The sequence below is a fragment of the Apis laboriosa genome, unplaced genomic scaffold (genome assembly GCF_014066325.1).
Source record: "Apis laboriosa isolate Shangri-la unplaced genomic scaffold, ASM1406632v1 scaffold11_cov152, whole genome shotgun sequence".
In the NCBI taxonomy this organism is placed as follows: Eukaryota; Metazoa; Arthropoda; class Insecta; order Hymenoptera; family Apidae; genus Apis; species Apis laboriosa.
The window spans coordinates 2,410,089-2,428,485 of NW_025221020.1; the positions used below are offsets into that span (position 1 = coordinate 2,410,089).

General features: G+C 23.3%; 5 protein-coding genes and 1 non-coding gene across 8 annotated transcripts; 5 read left to right on the forward strand and 1 right to left on the reverse strand.

Moving 5' to 3' along the window:
• The first annotated feature begins 474 nt into the window (after window positions 1-474).
• LOC122718630 (NEDD4 family-interacting protein 1-like) lies at window positions 475-2,892 on the forward strand. Its single transcript, XM_043943836.1, has 6 exons — window positions 475-632; window positions 1,049-1,195; window positions 1,275-1,415; window positions 1,505-1,628; window positions 1,734-1,919; window positions 1,987-2,892. Exons 1-6 carry the CDS (start codon window positions 606-608, stop codon window positions 2,088-2,090), a joined length of 729 nt encoding a protein of 242 aa, XP_043799771.1. The 5' UTR covers window positions 475-605; the 3' UTR covers window positions 2,091-2,892.
• A 189-nt stretch (window positions 2,893-3,081) lies between these two features.
• On the forward strand, window positions 3,082-3,153 carry Trnaq-cug. The gene has a single exon. It is a non-coding gene; the product is annotated as a tRNA-Gln (tRNA).
• Window positions 3,154-4,378: 1,225 nt separating this feature from the next.
• On the forward strand, window positions 4,379-5,961 carry LOC122717418 (peptidyl-prolyl cis-trans isomerase D). The gene is made up of 6 exons (XM_043941459.1): window positions 4,379-4,514; window positions 4,620-4,757; window positions 4,833-5,131; window positions 5,207-5,341; window positions 5,418-5,669; window positions 5,743-5,961. The coding sequence occupies exons 1-6, from the start codon at window positions 4,430-4,432 to the stop codon at window positions 5,959-5,961; spliced, it is 1,128 nt and encodes a 375-aa protein (XP_043797394.1). The 5' UTR covers window positions 4,379-4,429.
• A 562-nt stretch (window positions 5,962-6,523) lies between these two features.
• Window positions 6,524-12,851, reverse strand: LOC122717921. 2 transcript variants are annotated; one of them, XM_043942467.1, is made up of 12 exons: window positions 12,687-12,851; window positions 12,277-12,428; window positions 11,959-12,117; window positions 11,778-11,879; window positions 11,425-11,621; window positions 11,120-11,203; window positions 10,721-11,016; window positions 9,736-9,927; window positions 9,050-9,652; window positions 8,832-8,964; window positions 8,553-8,760; window positions 6,524-8,422 (listed from the first exon to the last, which is right to left on the reverse strand). In XM_043942467.1, exons 1-12 carry the CDS (start codon window positions 12,697-12,699, stop codon window positions 7,844-7,846), a joined length of 2,718 nt encoding a protein of 905 aa, XP_043798402.1. In that variant the 5' UTR covers window positions 12,700-12,851; the 3' UTR covers window positions 6,524-7,843. The 2 variants fall into 2 exon arrangements, with proteins under 2 accessions (XP_043798402.1, XP_043798394.1); XM_043942459.1 differs by lacking the exon at window positions 12,687-12,851 and having other exon boundaries at window positions 12,277-12,483.
• LOC122717933 (probable RNA-binding protein EIF1AD) lies at window positions 12,352-17,757 on the forward strand. Of its 2 annotated transcripts, none has more exons than XM_043942480.1 (3): window positions 12,352-12,437; window positions 17,142-17,414; window positions 17,481-17,757. In XM_043942480.1, the coding sequence occupies exons 2-3, from the start codon at window positions 17,148-17,150 to the stop codon at window positions 17,673-17,675; spliced, it is 462 nt and encodes a 153-aa protein (XP_043798415.1). In that variant the 5' UTR covers window positions 12,352-12,437; window positions 17,142-17,147; the 3' UTR covers window positions 17,676-17,757. The 2 variants fall into 2 exon arrangements, with proteins under 2 accessions (XP_043798415.1, XP_043798424.1); XM_043942489.1 differs by lacking the exon at window positions 12,352-12,437 and adding an exon at window positions 13,117-13,176.
• LOC122718893 (DNA polymerase subunit gamma-1, mitochondrial) lies at window positions 13,600-17,059 on the forward strand. Its single transcript, XM_043944289.1, has one exon. It carries the CDS (start codon window positions 13,600-13,602, stop codon window positions 16,942-16,944), a length of 3,345 nt encoding a protein of 1,114 aa, XP_043800224.1. The 3' UTR covers window positions 16,945-17,059.
• Window positions 17,758-18,397: the final 640 nt, after the last annotated feature.

Genomic DNA, 18,397 nt, shown 5'->3' on the forward strand with positions numbered 1-18,397 from the left:
GACGACGTGATCCAAATACCCCCTCCAACATACTCAATGACTCAAATGAATGTCTTATTTCTATTTATAGATTTAATTACTGAAATGATCAATATAAATATATATTTACCTATTATTTTTACGAAATTTATTATATTTTATAAGAATAATAATACTACAATAGTGTTAATTTCTAATAGCTTATTTCCGGTGATATAAAAAATTCTGATTTGTTAGATTCCCGTCCTACAATCTAATTTTCAATATCGTTTCATGAATAGCCAATCAGAATTGATTTCATAATTATAACATTTTTATATATAATTTTTATATACAGTATGAAATAAATATATAAATTACATTTAAAAATAATAATATAAGTTTTATTATAAGAAAAGAAATATTTGCTAATAAATAAAAAAAATTAATTGTTCGATAAAGATAATGATAGACGTGAAAATGCAAGGAAATCTATGTTCACGGCGATACAGCTTTGCCAGCTGTCAGCCATCGATTGTAAGAACTTTTGCTGGCTAAGAAAGAAGCGTTACCTACAAAAACAGTATTTTTATTTCTTCTAAATAACCAAAATAATTCACTCGCGATTCATATAAATTTCACCAGAAATGGATAATAATATTCATTACAATATGGTATGTTTTATAAATGATGAACATAATATATTTTTCATGTGCAATATTTTAAATACGCTAATGAACAATTTACAATTTGTTTCAAATTGCCAATATGTTTTTTATTTAATAAATATATTTTATATTTATTAAAATAATATTTTTATATATTATAATATCACTTGTGCATGAATACTGGCATGCAAATGTTGATAAAAACATTGTCTTGTGCAATTGTCGTTTGTTTTTTGAAAGTAATTTCATATAAAAAATTAAGTCCAATAAAAACTACCTTTTCTTTGTTATATTATTTATTTTCTTAATATTGGAGATTAAAAAAAAATAACATTGTTAGTCATATTAAAAAATATATGAACTATTTAAGTATAAGTCTTATTATGAAATATTAAAGATAAATAATTATAATTTAATTTTAGCCTTTACAAACAAACAGTAATTCAAATGGAGAAGCATCATCTCAAAATGAAATACCTACATTAACTGTAACTTTACCAATCATGCAAAATGATATAATTAATTCAGGAAATATTGCTGCAGCACAAACTTCAATTGAAAATCGAATGGTATGATATAAATTTGTTATTATATGTTTAAAATTATTATATGTTTTAAAAATTATTATTAAGGAAATTATAACTATAGGCTGAAGGAGAAGAAATTCCACCTCCAAAGGCAGATTTTTCTGCTCCACCACCTTATGAAGTAGCCACAAAATTACCTAGTTATGAAGAAGTACAACGAGAAAAAACATTACAAGGAGAACCTTATCCTCAAATGCACATGGTAAATAATTTTAAAATTATATTATTATTAATAATAATAATATTATTAAAAATTAAATATATATTATATCATTAATTAATATTTTATAGCCTGAAAATATTAGAACATCACCAAGGCCTTTAACAATTCTGGCTATAGATACTGAAGCTGCAGAAGGAGATCCAGAAAGTGGTTTACTTGGCACTGATTTTATGTTCTTTACAGCATTTTTGGGTAAATTTTAGATATAAATATTAATAAAATTATTAAAATATTTAATTAGTTTGCTATATCTTATAATAAAAAATATGTATAGTTTACATAAATTTTTTATTATAGTTGCATTTTTGTTTAATTGGATTGGATTTTTACTTTTGATGTGTTTCTGTCATACAATTGCATCTCGATATGGAGCACTATCTGGTTTTGGTCTATCTTTAACAAAATGGACACTAATTGTTAAACATTCCACTGATCTTGCATCACGTGAAAATTCATGGCTATGGTGGTTGATAATGGGATTTGGTTAGTATTTTATTATTGATATTATTTTTATACATTTATATTAATATAAAATTCATTTAATTTTTAGGAGTTTTGATTTGTGCACGAGCTATTGTTCAATATTTGAACATTAAACGTGGTTGGAGATTATTACCTGGAAGTGCTCAGGAACGTTTACTATTTTTTTATTAAGCCATTAAACCTGCACTTTTATGTAACTTGGCTTTAGAAAAAACATTTCTATTTGGGGTTGTATTTGTATAATATATAATCTACACCCTTTAAAAAACATTACTTTATATTGGCTATATATTATTCTATTACTAGAAAAAAATTAAAATTATTAAAACTATTTGCCAAATTTGCTTATACACTTACATATGAGATAAACAAGGCAAGATAAAAACAGAAATAAGATAATTTTTGCACACTATTTTATGTATTAGTGTCACATATATAAAATAAAATGTAAATTTTTATTGCTCAAATAGTATGGACAATGCTTTAATGTGAGATATTATTAATTTATACATTAACATTATTCACTTAAATACGAATTGCTTTGAAACATTTAGAAACATGTATAAATTTACTTATAAAATTAAAATCACGAGTAAAAAATTTATTTTGGAAAGGGAAAAACATATAATCATTGTCCTTAGACAGATATTAAAATATAAAAGTTCTAATAGTGATATTGTGTAATACCTGTTAGTACTAGATAAGCTTTTAGAATTTTGAATATGATCTATACACTGATAATATGAATTGCTTGTTTGTATATTATTATAATTTATAGAGAGAATTCTTATTGAATTTGAAAATATAAATTACTCATATAAATTATACAAATGTATGGGTATATATATGTATATGATATGTACACATACATAAATGTATAAAAGAATTGCTGCAAATCCACATATATGCATTATATGTTATACTGTCAAAAACTTCATTGTTATATACTTATTACAACAATATAAAAAGCTAATGTGTCTTATATTTTTTTATCCACAATTATGTAAATATATTTTTTCGTATTGATTTTAACTCAGATTTAAATTATTATAAATTATATTTTAATTATAAAATATATAAAGTAATAGATGTTTGTATGCATGTATTTTTTAAATATAATTTTTAATTTTATATAATATATGAATGAAAATTTTACACGAAAGGTCCCATGGTGTAATGGTTAGCACTCTGGACTCTGAATCCAGCGATCCGAGTTCAAATCTCGGTGGGACCTTCTTCAATGTTATTTTGCTATCATAATAAATTCAAATAGGCTTTTAGGCATGAAATCATTATAATAATTATGAACTATGTAAATTTTATTATCTAAAATAAAAAAAACTTATATTAAAATTAAAAAAATAAAATTATATTATAAATATTAAGAATGGGGTTATCAATAATATAGAACAGTCCTAAACTAAATATTATGTAGATATAAAATTTAATATATTTTTAATATAATACTCGATGCATTGTTTTGTATATTGCTATAATATAAAATAAAATAATGTACTATCACTGATGATTGAACGTAACATTAAAATAGTAATAAATTCTTATTTTAATTAATTCTTAATTAAAACTAATGCTTAAAAAAAAATATTAATATTTTGACAAGGTATTATATTAATTTTTTAAACGAGTTTTAAATTCTAAGAGATCAGTATTTTAAAAATTTTATAGAAAAAAATTTTATAATTATATAATTATTAATTTTTAATATTTATATAATTATTAATTTTGATAATATTGATTCATGAATCATAAATAAGAAACAAGATAAATTTATTATTTAATGGAATTTTGTTTCATCTTCTGAAATACCGATTGTGCAAATACCGATCTATCTTCTCAGATAGAGCTGATAATCAATTCTCGTTCTATCTTCATTCTTTTTCTACTGTTTGCAGTTTTTATTTATATGCGTTTTATTTGTAATATTCTAGAGATGGCGTTGATTTCTATATTTTTCTATTTCTGTCTTTCTCTTAATATGCTCTTGTCTTTATTTATTCTTGGCACGTGATTATTTATGAGATACAAAATATCAATTAACATTTTCATAATTTCTCTTTTAAAATTACAATATATTTTAATCTTTAATATAAAATTAATATTCCAATAATTTATTTCATATTAGTTTATGTAAATATAATCACGTATAAAATACAATATTTCATATATACTTACAAAATATTCTATAATAGAATATTTATTCCATTTTTTTTTATTGAAATTTAATTTTAATTTTAAAATATTGTAATTTTATTCTAAGCTCAATCTTAAGAATGATATTAAAATAATATCATGTTTGTATTTGAACTTATCGTTTTAAATTATATACAATAAAATTATTAATTTTTTTAAAATCAGAATTTCAATTCGCGTAACAAAAGTTTTATAAGATGTTAAATCTATGATATAACACGTTTATGGTAATAGGCTTAATAAGCAAACAAGATTTGAAAAATCTAATTCATATATGGATAAATATTATTAGTTAAAATATGGAAATTTCATTAACGAATGAAAACAATAATTGTAAAAAAAATCCAATTGTGTTTTTAGATATAGCAATTGAATCTGAAAAAGGTAGGGTTATAATCATAAAAATAAACAAGTTAATTTTTAATGTATATTAATATTTTTTTTTATATTTCATTTAATTTGAATTTAAAAATTATTTATATAATATAGTTGGAAGAGTTGTGATAGAACTTTTTAAGGATGTTGTACCTCGAACAGCAGAAAATTTTCGTGCATTATGTACTGGAGAAAAAGGTATTGGAATCAATGGTAAAAAGTTACATTATAAAGGATCAACATTTCATAAAGGTATACTAAAAATAATATTTTCTAAAAATGATATAAAAAGATTAATATTTAATGAAGAAGTTTTGTATGGTTCAGTATTATCACAGGTTATGATCCAAGGTGGAGATATAATAAATTTTAATGGAACAAGCGGAGAAAGTATATATGGAATAAAATTTGAGGACGAACATTTTGGGCTCACTCATTCATCAGGAGGATTACTAAGCATGGTAAATGAAGGTTATCCAAATAGCAATAGTTCTCAGTTTATAATTACTATTTCAGCCACTTCACATTTGGATAATACCAATGTAGTATTTGGTAAAGTTTTAAAAGGAATGGGTGTTGTATTAGAAGTATCTCAAATTAGAACAATTAATGATATACCAATTGAGGTAAACAAATATTTTATTTAATTTTTTATATTTGAATTTAATTATTATTAATTTTATGAATATTTTTTATTATAGAAAATATATATAATTGATTGTGGTGAATTAAAAGGAGATCAAAATTGGGGTATGGAAGAAAATGATGGTACAGATGATGTGTTTACTCCTTGGCCAGAAGATTGGAATTATTCTAGATATATTAAACAACTTGATGTAAGAATCTTTATCATATATATTTTTGGAAATGAATTATTTTTGTAATTATTTTTCATATTTATGGATATTATAGTACAAATATATGATGGAAGTTATTAAGAAGATAAAAGATTCAGGAAATTATTATTTCTTACGAAAAAATTATGTAGATGCAGGCAGAAAATATAAAAAAGCATTACGATATTACAAGTGGATGACAAAGACAATAGATGTATCTAATTCTAATGAATTAATGATGAATATTAAAGTAACCCTATTACTTAATCTTGCTGCTGTTAAATTGAAAGAAAAGGATTATCGTGAAACTTTAAAACTTTGTTCAAAGGTAAAATATAATTGAATATAAATTATAAATATTTTGAAGTATCTATTATAAATAATAAATATTTTATATTTAGGTGTTACAATTAGAGAAGAACAATAGTAAAGCTTTATTTAGGAGAAGTCAGGCACATATGGGGCTAAATGAATATGATTTAGGTTTAGCAGATTTAAAGCAAGCATTATTAGAATCTCCTAATAATAAAGATATTTTATTAGAGATTGATAAAGTTAAAAGAGTTATGAATTCATATCTAATAATTGAAAAAGCTTCTTGTCAAAGAATGTTTAAATGAAAATATTTTTTATTTAATATTTTATAAAATAAAATTGTGTAAATATATTTTTTATCTATATTTTAAATTAAAAATAAAAATAAAATCATTTTTATATATTAATGTTTTCTAAAAAAACATTGTAAAATAATTGTATTTTAGCTAAAATTATTAAAAAAAATTTGTACATAAAAAAATATCTATATTCGTTTTTATTTTTTTTTTTTTTGATAAATATCATTTATTTTCATTTAAGCATTTTTATTATTCAATAACAATCTTCATGTACAATGTACAAGAAGAAACAAAAGCATTATAATTGTTGAAAATATATTGCTGTGAATATTATTCTGTTAAAAATATATTTTGTATATATTTTGTTAAAAGTTATTAAGTATAAAAGGAACATGTGAAGCATGCTTATATCACATTAAATATCCATTTTGTATAGTATATTGTTGTTATAAAAATTTAATTATATTTGAATAATTATTTTTTATCATAATTTAAAAGAATGCATTCCAATATTTTAGGATATTATAATGGAGGGAACAGATTAAATAGATCATGTACAGAAATCAATTATATAAAAGATTAAATATTATTACAAACATCTATTCATGTGTACGACTTATTTATTTAACATTTATATTTAGTTCTTAACAATTCTGAGCATCGAATGTCTTATGTGACATAGTAAGTCACGCAAAATAAATTTTAAGACAGTTTTAGTAAGAGCTCACATATAGTTTCTTTCATTGTAATAATATTCTTACAATATGATTTATTTTATGGAAATGTTTTTAATAATAAAACTTAATTAATATACATATAAACAAATTTTTGTAGCGTTCTTTGTCATAAACAAAAATTCATTTTTTAACAATTAATTCGTTTTCGTTGAAAGATTTTATTTGTTTTAATAACACTGTTTATCTATGTAACAAGTTTAGTTAATATCTACAGCAATTATATGTAGTTTTTGTAATGACTAGATTAAAAATGTTTTCATTATTACTTACATTTTAGAGTAACATTGATTCTTTTTAGAATTTATACTTTTAAATAAATAAATAAATAAAAAAATAAATACATACAAAACAATAATTATCTAGGTAATATTATCCAAGAAATTTCTTAGCAAAACTTAAAAATATTCTGCAATATTAAGGAATGCATCATATATCAAAATTCTTATTTGTGTGCTTATAAATATTTCAATCTGAGAATTGACGAATTCTGAAATTGGAATTCACGACATTAAATACATCATTTTTTCTGTACAGTAATATTTTTATGATATTTTAAAGAAGGGGCAAAGCTTTTTGTAAGACATTCTTAATACATTTTGTACATCGATAAATTTTTCAAAAGCCAGATATGTGGACGGAAAAATTTCAAAATTGCTTTAATGACCACGATGTACATAATAAATTAACTTAATAAAATAATTATTTAAAACTATATCTTTGGTATTTTTTCTTTTTAAATATATTGTATGATAATCTTTTGAACTTTGATGAGTTTGATTTTAAAATATTATAGATACAATATAATTAAAAGCATTAAATTTTGGAATCTGAATATAATTAAGACTAGTTTTTGAACTTATGTACAATGAATATTTTTAGCTAAAAATGTATTAATGTCATTCATTCATACGTTAGATTATTCATTGAAATTTATGTTTGTTTCTTATTACTTTTGTTCAAGGCTTTTAACTTTACATCTTCATTCTTTTTGTTATTATTTTCTATATGTTTTCTCAGATTAATTCATTCATTCATACATTAGATTATTTATTAGAATTTATGTTTGTTTCTTATTATTTTTGTTCAAGGCTTTTAAGTTTGCACCTTCATTCTTTTTCTTATTATTTTCTATATGTTTTTTCAAGTTAAAGTTACTCCTTCTCAATTTCTTCTGAATTATTTTCCTTTTTCAAGTTCATACAATTTTCTGTTGTAATTTCTGTTTCAATTAAATTGTGCAATTCTTTACATAATGTTTCTTCACAAACTTCACCATTTATAACAGCATTATCAATTACATCATATTCATTTTTTACATCATGTTCTACTACATCCTTGAAATCAGGTTCTATAATCTCTTCACAACTTTTAAACATATCAGGATGATCATTTGAATTTAATACTTCGGGATTTTCATTAGAGTTTAGAATGTCAGTATTAACTTCATCATCTGTCGTATCAGTGGATTGAGATACTTTTTTTAAAACACTATCAATCAAATTAGATGCAAAACTTTTATTTTCATTTCCTTCATGAATTGTTTGATGAATTGGCAATGTTTGTGGTCTATGTGGACGAGCGTAAGGAAACAAATTTTCTTCGCCTGCCGGAGTATGAACAGCTGAGATTTCTGTTTGAGTTGCAACACCATTATCAATAAGATTGGATTTTGATTGCATACTTGACATACATCGTTTAATTTCTGACATAGAATCTTGTAATTGTTGAACCTATATATATATATATATATATATACATATATAAAGTAGATTTATAAAAATATATAAATATTTTTTAAGCAGATTTTTAAAAATCATTTTTAAATCATTAATAATTTTAAAAATATAATTGATATGTTACCTGACTATGCAATAAATTACATGTTTGTGTTAAATTAGTTACAACATCTACATTTTGTGCAATATTTTCATTGTCATTATTTGTAGAATTAGGTTGGAGACTAACAACTTTTTTCCACAATGCATTAATTGCTTGCATTTGCAATAACTGTAACTTATGTTCACTTTCTAAAGCAGTTCTAGTGGCTTCCATATCAGTAGTTAGTTTCCTAAAAGATTAATAAATTATACAATATTTTGGGAAAAATATTAAATTGAATTAAAGAGAAAATGATCATACTGAATATACTTATTTGTTCTTATCATTTCAATAGTTTTCAGTATAGTAGTTGCTTTTTTATTAAGATTTCTTGTATGATATCCTCTCCACATTCTTTGAATACATATTGCTGCTTTTTCAGCTTCATCTTGATCTGTTTTAAGATAAAAAATTATTTTACTTTAAAAAATTTTTATTGTTTTATAATTTATTTAAAAAAAAAAGAAAAAAATAATTACCTTTATTGTCTTCTTGTCTTCGTTGAATAGCTCTATGTCGAATACTATCTAATTTTGCTTGACATACTTCGCTATCTTCATCACTACTTTGAGTAGCATTATCAGCATCTCCATCTCCATTTTTTTTAATAACATTGCTTTTAATTTTATCATTTGTACTCTTTGGTCTTTGTATATTTCTGCCTAAATTTGGTGAATTTTTTGTATTTCGTTTGGCAGACAATGTTTTGCTTTGAACATAGTTATTAATTTTCACACTATGGGGACATTTATTACTAGTATTTGTAATAATAGGTTTAGCAATATTTGGTTTTCCAGTAGTACAATTTGTTGCTGAATTACTTTTTACAAGTGTATTTGCTTTAATAGAAGTAAGATTTGTTTTTGCCATTGGATTTACTGTATTTATTATAGGAATTGCTTTACTATCTCCATCACAAGTAGGTTTGTTTGGCACTGTAATTTGACATGGTGATGTTAATTTACTTGGTGGAGTTTTTGCTAAAACTCGAGAAAGACCAGATGGTGGACGAAAATCTGGACTCATTAAAGATTCTGGAACTGGTACTAGTTTTGTTGCAGCTTGCAAAGGACTTGATGTTTCTACAAATCAAGTTTTTAATTATGTATATTTATTTAACAAATATAAATACAAATGCTAATAATTGATAAGATTTATTACATACCTTCTGTATCAACAATATTTGATGCTTTATTGTTTAAAGTATTGCAAAGCATATTTGGATCCAAACTTTGAGTCATTAAGGATTCTTGATCTTCAGGTAATAATGTATGGCATGAAGAAGCTATAGTATCAGTATGACAACTAGATACCATTCTATCTGGTGATCTTATTCTTAATGAATTTCTTGATGAACCTAATTAAATATCATCTATTTTTATTAAGTTTTTAATTTCAATAATTATTATATATTTAATTATATTTATATATTTATTACTAAGGCAGAAGCATGCAAATAATTAATAATTTAATTATGAATAAATAAGATAAAAATTGTGAACTATGTGAAATATATTTCCAAATCGTCAAATGCTAATATGCTAAACAAATTTTCTAATTAGCATCATTATCATAACATTTGCAATTTTTCATTCTCCAAAGTCATTTGCGCTATAAGCTTAAAAACGTAATCACATAAAAATATACTATATACTATAGGCATAAAAGAGATAAACATATGCATTAATCCAAGATAAAATTTTTTCAAAATGTACTATATTATATTTTTATTATTACTTAATTCTAAGTTTATTATTTTAAATTATAAATAATATTTATCTTAGATTTATTATATAATAATATTATCTTAGATTAATATTTATCTTAGATTTTTACACATGCTTATAATGTAATTGTAATCATGTACAATTAATTTTCATTTTGACTTTGGATACCTTTACAAGGTGAATGGCACACACAGTATTTTGCTTCATAAAATTTTGGCGATTGTAAGCATTTATCTTCATAGTATGTCAACATTGGCGCAACTAGAGAAAATACATTATAACTAAGATATATAGATGCATGACGACTGGAAAGTTTACATCACTACTAGTCCACGTTTTATAATTAATAAAAAAACTTTAAACAAATTTTTATTGTATTGACAATAATAATAAAGAAAATCAAGTCAGTTAATCTTAACTCACTGGCACGTCTAGGAGAACCTGTCCTGTTATGACTAAGTCTACGCCTAGTGGCTGGAGAAGGACTCATTCCGACGCTACTTAAGCTGTGCACACTTCCAGTATCGCTTTGTTGATTTAATTGTTGTTGATGATGTTGTGCTTTACTTAAAATCAGCCTTAGCTTCCTGTCTGTTTCATTTTCTAAGGATTCACCAGAAAGTGGGCAAACTGATGCTAAATACTGTGCAAGCAATGCATGTTCGCCAACACGGAATTGTCTACCACGTCCCTGAGAATATAGCCACTCTGCTTTTAAACTGAGTGACCATAATTTTAAGTAAATTTTAATTCTTTAAACTAAATAAAATTCTGTATAATTAAATTATATATCATGACTAATGTATCTAAAAAGATACCCACCTTTCAATAGGATCAACAGGATAGCCATCAATTGATTTCAAGCTCATACACCAATTGATAACAAAAGGTCGATAATCAAAACCACTATAAGCTATTTGTTAAGAAACTATAGCTGTAAATCTACAGTTATAAATATTTTTTATACCTAGAGCTCTCTACAAGCATATTTGATAAAAAATAACTTTATAAAATGACATCCAGAATAATGAAAATGTTATAAATATATTTCTGCTATCTAATCTGATTTCTAAAATCTAAATTAACATTATTAATATAAATTATATAATTACATGTAAAAAGGATACGTACTATTACCTGTCATACTAACACATGGATTATTAGCAATTGAAAAATTTATTAAATTTTTTAAATTAGCTAAATGTGACATTTCATTTAAATCAGTAATGTTATTATTTGCTAATGTAAACGTTTCTAAAGAAGTAGGTAAATAGCGTTCACATTGCCTTAATGTTATTATACGATTGTTATGTAGAAACAATTCCTAAAATACCATTAATTTTATTAGAATCAAGATTAAAGATCATATATTTTATTATTATTATATATTATATATTCAATATAATTGAAAAAAAATATAAATTTTAAATTTTTATATTATTTATATATTATATTTATATTTTATAATATTTATAGTTACTTTTAAGTTCCGTAGATAAGATATGTCTGAGATATGACTGATACTATTTTCAGACAAGTCCAAATGCTCCAATTTAGTATTTGTGTGCAAATGTTCAATAGACTAATAGATTAATATAATGTTATAAAGATTGAATAATTTATAATATCACATTAAATATATTAAAAAATTATATTTATACCTTTATGTTATTACCAGCTAAACAAAGTGTATGTAAATTTATCATATCCTTTATACCTTCTATGGTTAAAATACCATTATTTGCTAGATTAAGAGTTACAAGATTATGTAACTTTGATACTCCATACATACGTAGTAATTGATTTCTTACTATTGATAGCTGAAATAATTTAATTATAAAAATTTTAATTAATTAATTATTCAACTTATTAAAAGTAATAATTAATATATATATAATATATCATAAAAATAAATAAATATATATATAATATATATACATAAATTTTATGTATCATATATATTGTCACAAACATATTACCTTGGTAATTCTATGGTAAGAATCAAGATTATCAAGACGCTGAAGTTCATTATCGTCAATGATCAATGTGCTAATATCTGCATCAGACGGACAACGAGGAAGCTTCTTTAAACCTTGACCACTTAGATCGAGTGTATCGCATACTAAGGATTCTATATAAGTTAAGTTAATACAGTGTTTCACTATTATTAATTTAAATAAACACATAAATATCTAAACATAAAATAACAGAAAATGTCAAAAGGCAAGTATAAGAACGCAATAAAATTGTAGCATTTATATATATATATATATATATATATAAATTAAATTTATAACTTGTAAAAAATTAAAATATTTTAGAAATATCTAAATTGTTTTTATGAAAACAATTAGTATAAGAATTGTATAAATATTAAATTTTTGCTAACCCGTCGAAGCCATGATGAACACAATAAATTGGTAGACGCTATGAAGATGTCGTCGTAATCACTATAGTAAATACTTAAAAAATAAGGAAATTTTATACTTTATAAAATATTCACTTTTCTCTTTATTTTTCTATAAAAATATAAGAAAATATAAAAAAAATGAGATAATATATAATATCATTTTACTATTTTTCTAATCACATTTATTTTTATTAATAATATTTTCTCACAATAGATTTAAATTGATATAATTAATTTTTATTTAAATAAAAAAATGTTATATAATTAACATTATAATAATATTATATTTATAATATACAAATTTTCTAACTATAATAAATAATAAATAAATGATTTTAAAATTCAAAAAAAATATTAATATGGCAATTTAAAAATTCAATATACTTTTGATATAAGTTCACAAATTAAATTAAAATATTAGGTTGTTAAATATTCTTATAGTTTTTAAAATATAATTTATAAATAACAGGTAAGATTTTATGTAATATAATTAATTAATAACATATCTTTTATATATTATCGCAATATTAAAGTCACGTGTTAACTTTGTAATGTGAAATTATAAAATTATAAAAGAATTAAATTAATAATGAAACGTTATTTAATTAATGTATATAATAGTTACAAATATATTATTATAAATCGCAACATTAGTGAAATTGCAAGCAAGCAATTTACAAAAAAAATTATTAACAGAAAACATAAGTCCTTTCTAACCTCAAAGAAAAATACTAATTCATACAATAAAAATTATAAAAACGTTATTAATAAAGATTATATTCTTAATGCATCACTTAAATCATCAAATAAAACTCAAATAAATAACAAATGTAAAATTTTATTTAATGTATCTAAAAATTATGAACAATGTTTTTTATCACCAATAAATAATATGAATAATAATTATAAAAATGTTCTAGTGGAACATAAAGATATACAAATATTAGAAAATAAAGAAAAAGAAATTTGTAATGAAAGAATTAATGAAAGCGATATAAGAATTAATGAAATAAATATACAAATGCTTCCAAAATCATTACATAAACAGATATTTAAAAATTCTGAAAAGTCACAAAAAATATCAAAAGAAGAAATACAATCTATAAAAAATCATTTGCACTTATATGGAATAAAAATAGAAGATGCAACTAGACTTCCTAAAGTTGATATTAAAATACCTCCTTTGGAAGGAGATGATATTGAACAACATTTTTATAATATTGGAAAGGCACAAATTAAACCTTACATAAAACTTATAAAAAATATTATGAAAAATATTCCTCAAATGCCAAATCAATGGATATTGAATGAAGGATGGACAAGATATACTGTTGATAACATACAAAAAGTAGATTATCCTTTAGAAGATGCTATTATTTTTGATGTAGAAGTTTGTATTAAAGAAGGTTTTTTACCAACATTAGCAACTGCAGTAAGTGATAAAGCATGGTATGGTTGGGTATCAAAGTCTCTAGTTGATGGTGTGAGTAGAAACTTTGAAGGAAAACAATATACTATGGATGAATTAATACCAATGGAAAGTATAATTACTGAACATGGTGAAAAATTAACTTCTTTTCATAAAAAGCCAAAAATTATAGTTGGTCATAATGTATCATTTGATAGAAGTAAAATTAAAGAGCAATATTGGTTAAAACAAACAGGATTAAGATTTATTGATACAATGTCACTTCATATATGTATTAGTGGAATCAACAGTTATCAGAGATCTATTTTAAATTCTACAAAAAATGTAGAAGAAAAATATAATTTACAGATGCGAACTTCATTAAATAATTTAGCGGATGTTCACAAATTTTATTGTGGTTCTGAAATAAATAAAGATGTCAGAGAAGTATTTATAAATGGAACTTTGAAAAACATTAAAGAAGATTTTAATTCTTTGATGATTTATTGTGCAAATGATGTAATTGCAACTCATAATGTTTTATGTAAATTATTTCCTATTTTTGAAGAAAGATTTCCTCATCCTGTTACTTTAGCAGGAATGTTAGAGCTTGGTACTGCATATCTGCCAATAAATTCTAATTGGAAAAAATATTTAAATGAATCAGAGACTACATTTGAAGATTTAAATTATGAAACTAAAATTACTCTTACTAAAAGAGCTAATGCTGTTTGTAAACTTTTGCATAATGAAAAATATAAAGAAGATTTATGGATGTGGGATGAAGACTGGAGTACACAAATGCTTAAAGTAAAAACACAGTCTTCAGGAAAGAATTTAAAAAATATATCTCAAATACAAAATGCAAAAAGAAATAAAAAAACAAAAACTCAAAGTTATTTAACAGATGATGAAGATGAAGAAGATCCTTTGGAAAAAGAATTTGCTTATTTGACAGAGACAAGAAAATTTTTACCTTTAAAATTACCATATATGCCAGGATATCCTGCTTGGTATCGAAAACTTTGTTTCAAAATAAATGATGAAAATTGGTCTCCAGGTCCTCAAAATATAAGTATTTCTAAGCAAATTGTTCCAAAACTTTTAAATTTGACATGGGAGAATTTTCCATTACATTATGTAAAAAATAAAGGTTGGGGTATTTTAGTTCCTCATACTAATGATTTAAATATTGAAACTAAAATACCTTTAAAGCAGCTTTTAGCTCAATGTGCTTTATCTAAAAAAGAATATTTATCAGATGAAATATATACAATGTCAATAATGAATGAAGAATTGAAAAATGATCTACATAAAACTGAATTTTGGTATAACATAAAAAAAAAGCCTAATATTCAATTAACTGATATTTATAAAGGCAGTGCACATTGGTGCGATGTTAATATAGATAACTGCTGTTACTTTTTTAAATTGCCTCATAAAGATGGGAAAAATTATAATGTTGGTAATCCTTTAAGCAAAAATTTTTTGAATAAATTTTCGGAAAACATATTAGCTAGTTCAGATACCGATGCTATGAAAATATTAAAAATAGCTAGAATGATATCATATTGGAGAAATAATAGGGATAGAATTATGTCACAATTTACAATATGGTTTGAAAAATCATATTTATCATGCAGTATTAGAAGTTCTAAAAAATCAATGTGTTATGGAGCAATTTTACCTTTAGTAGCTGTATGTGGGACATTAACTAGGCGAGCAGTAGAACCTACATGGATGACTGCATCTAATTCTGATACTGAACGTGTCGGTTCTGAATTACGAGCAATGATTCAAGCACCACCAGGATATAATATTGTTGGCGCCGATGTTGATAGTCAAGAATTGTGGATTTCGTCCATAATAGGTGATGCTTATTATAAAAAAATTCATGGAGCAACACCATTTGGCTGGATGACATTAATTGGTACTAAAGCTAATGAAACTGATATGCATAGTGTTACTGCTAAAGCAATTGGAATTTCTAGAAATCAAGCTAAAATTATCAATTACGCTAGAATTTATGGTGCCGGCCAAAAATTTGCCGAAACACTCTTGAAACAATTTAATCCGTCCATGACGGATAGCGAAGCTACATCAAAATCTCGAAAAATGTTTACTATGACAAAAGGAAAAAGGATTTATAAATTAAAACCTGAATATATTAATAATTATATTGGTAATAAACATTATTCATCATACGAAGCATATAAAGTATCACAATTATATGGTAAAAAAATATCAGAAATGTTCGAGAAAAGTAAATGGATTGGTGGTTCAGAATCTGCAATGTTTAATAGATTGGAAGAAATTGCGTGTAATCCTCATCCTGTTACACCTTTTTTGAACTCTAGATTAACTATGGCGTTAGAAAGTTCAATAAATGATGAGAAATTTTTACCTACAAAAATAAATTGGGTAGTGCAAAGTGGAGCAGTCGATTTTTTACATTTAATGCTAGTTTCGATGAAATGGCTTATGAAAGACCATGTCAGATTTTGTTTATCATTTCATGATGAAGTGCGCTATTTAGTGCCGTCAAAATATAAATACAATGCAGCACTTGCCATGCATATTACTAATCTTTTAACTCGATCATTTTGTGCATCGAGATTGGGAATGAATGATCTTCCGATGTCAGTAGCATTTTTTTCTTCTGTAGAAGTAGATACGGTTTTACGTAAAGAACCTGAAAATGATTGTATTACGCCATCGAATCCTCATGGCTTAAAAAATGAGTATGAAATTCCTCCAGGAGAAAGCTTGGACATATGGTCTGCTATTGATAAATCTAAAGGTTCTTTGGGACCGTGGACTGCAAAATAATAAAAAATTGAATTTAATTAATAATATGAGAAATAAAAATAAAGATTGATATAAAATTGATATAAAATATAAAAAATGATATGTTAAAAATCATTGAATAACATTAACAAATAATGATAAATAAAAAATGATAATGAAATGAAAATTTGTTTTAAAACATAATATATATAAAATTTTTGTTATATTTGATTTTATAGATTAAAATGTCCAAAGCAACCAAACGGAAATATGTTACCAAAGAAATTGAAGATTTGAGCATTCCTACAGAATCACAATCAATAGTTCGAGTTGTAAAACCATGCGGTAATAATCTTCATGAAGTTATTAATCCAGCTGGAATTCAATATCTCGTATCTATGCCAGTAAAATTTAGGCAAAATATTTGGATAAAACGAGGAGATTTTGTATTGGTAGAACCAATTCCAGAAGGGGACAAAGTGAAAGCTGAAATTGTTAAAATATTAACACGAGTATGCATAATAGTAAATATATTTTTATATGAATGCACTTTTTTAAAAATAAAATTTATTTATTAGGAACATAAAAAATGGTATCGAGAACAAAACTGTTGGCCCCAAGAATTTGACGAAATTTCAAATTCGAAACAAAAAACAATTAAAGAAGATAGTAATAACGAAGAAGATGATCTTTTTGTAAATAAAAATAGATTATTACAAAATAGGATAGATAATAACAGTAATACAAGTTCTGAAGAATCTGATTCTTGTTAATGTTTTTGTAATGATATTATAGTAATAAAATAAGTATAATATTTATATACGAAAGCGATAAAATTGTCTATAAAAAAATAAAATAAATATTTTTTAAAATTATGTGTTATATTTTATTTGAAACTTATCTACAAATTAATATTTTATTTCACTATAATAATAATAAAAAAAAGTATATGTTTTCCTTTAACGAAGTCAAATGTTATCGAAGAAATTATCGCTGCATTGTCTGGTTAATCTTATCGATTAATATGATTTTTTGCAATACGATACATAATGTACCTTTTGTCAATGTTTATATTTTATCATAAAATGAAAAATTCTGTCTATTTTTAACATATTGAAAATTTCTCTCATCTCTTTAAAAAAAATATTTGAAATAAAGATAATTTTTTTAAATAAATTTATTTAAAAAATTTATTTAAAAAATTTATTTAAAATTTATTTAAAAAAGATTTTTTAAATAGATATTGTATTATAGATATTGTATCACAGAATAATATTTTTTAATATTCTTATAAATTATATGAATCGTAAAATATCATCATATCTCCTTGTTACATTGTAAATCGAAAATTCTTTTATGTTTAATGAATCACGATCATATAGATAAGGCAGTGACATAGTAATAAATATACTTATTTTATAATTAATTTTCATATTCATTTCATTCTATTTTGTTTAAACTTTCTTTTGTGACTTATAAATGCTATTTATTCATT

Coding starts and splice junctions, on each gene's coding strand:
- LOC122717921 (XM_043942459.1), bottom strand. CDS start 12,483: ATGTGTTTATTTAAATTAATAATAGTGAAACACTGTATTAACTTAACT. Junction 12,118..12,276: donor CTTACCATAGAATTACCAAG/GTAATATGTTTG, acceptor AAATTATTTCAG/CTATCAATAGTAAGAAATCA. Junction 11,017..11,119: donor CCTGTTGATCCTATTGAAAG/GTGGGTATCTTT, acceptor ATGGTCACTCAG/TTTAAAAGCAGAGTGGCTAT.
- LOC122717418 (XM_043941459.1), top strand. CDS start 4,430: ATGGAAATTTCATTAACGAATGAAAACAATAATTGTAAAAAAAATCCA. Junction 5,342..5,417: donor GATATATTAAACAACTTGAT/GTAAGAATCTTT, acceptor TGGATATTATAG/TACAAATATATGATGGAAGT. Junction 5,670..5,742: donor CTTTAAAACTTTGTTCAAAG/GTAAAATATAAT, acceptor TTTTATATTTAG/GTGTTACAATTAGAGAAGAA.
- LOC122717933 (XM_043942480.1), top strand. CDS start 17,148: ATGTCCAAAGCAACCAAACGGAAATATGTTACCAAAGAAATTGAAGAT. Junction 17,415..17,480: donor TTGTTAAAATATTAACACGA/GTATGCATAATA, acceptor TTTATTTATTAG/GAACATAAAAAATGGTATCG.
- LOC122718893 (XM_043944289.1), top strand. CDS start 13,600: ATGAATAATAATTATAAAAATGTTCTAGTGGAACATAAAGATATACAA.
- LOC122718630 (XM_043943836.1), top strand. CDS start 606: ATGGATAATAATATTCATTACAATATG. Junction 1,416..1,504: donor CTTATCCTCAAATGCACATG/GTAAATAATTTT, acceptor AATATTTTATAG/CCTGAAAATATTAGAACATC. Junction 1,920..1,986: donor GTGGTTGATAATGGGATTTG/GTTAGTATTTTA, acceptor TTTAATTTTTAG/GAGTTTTGATTTGTGCACGA.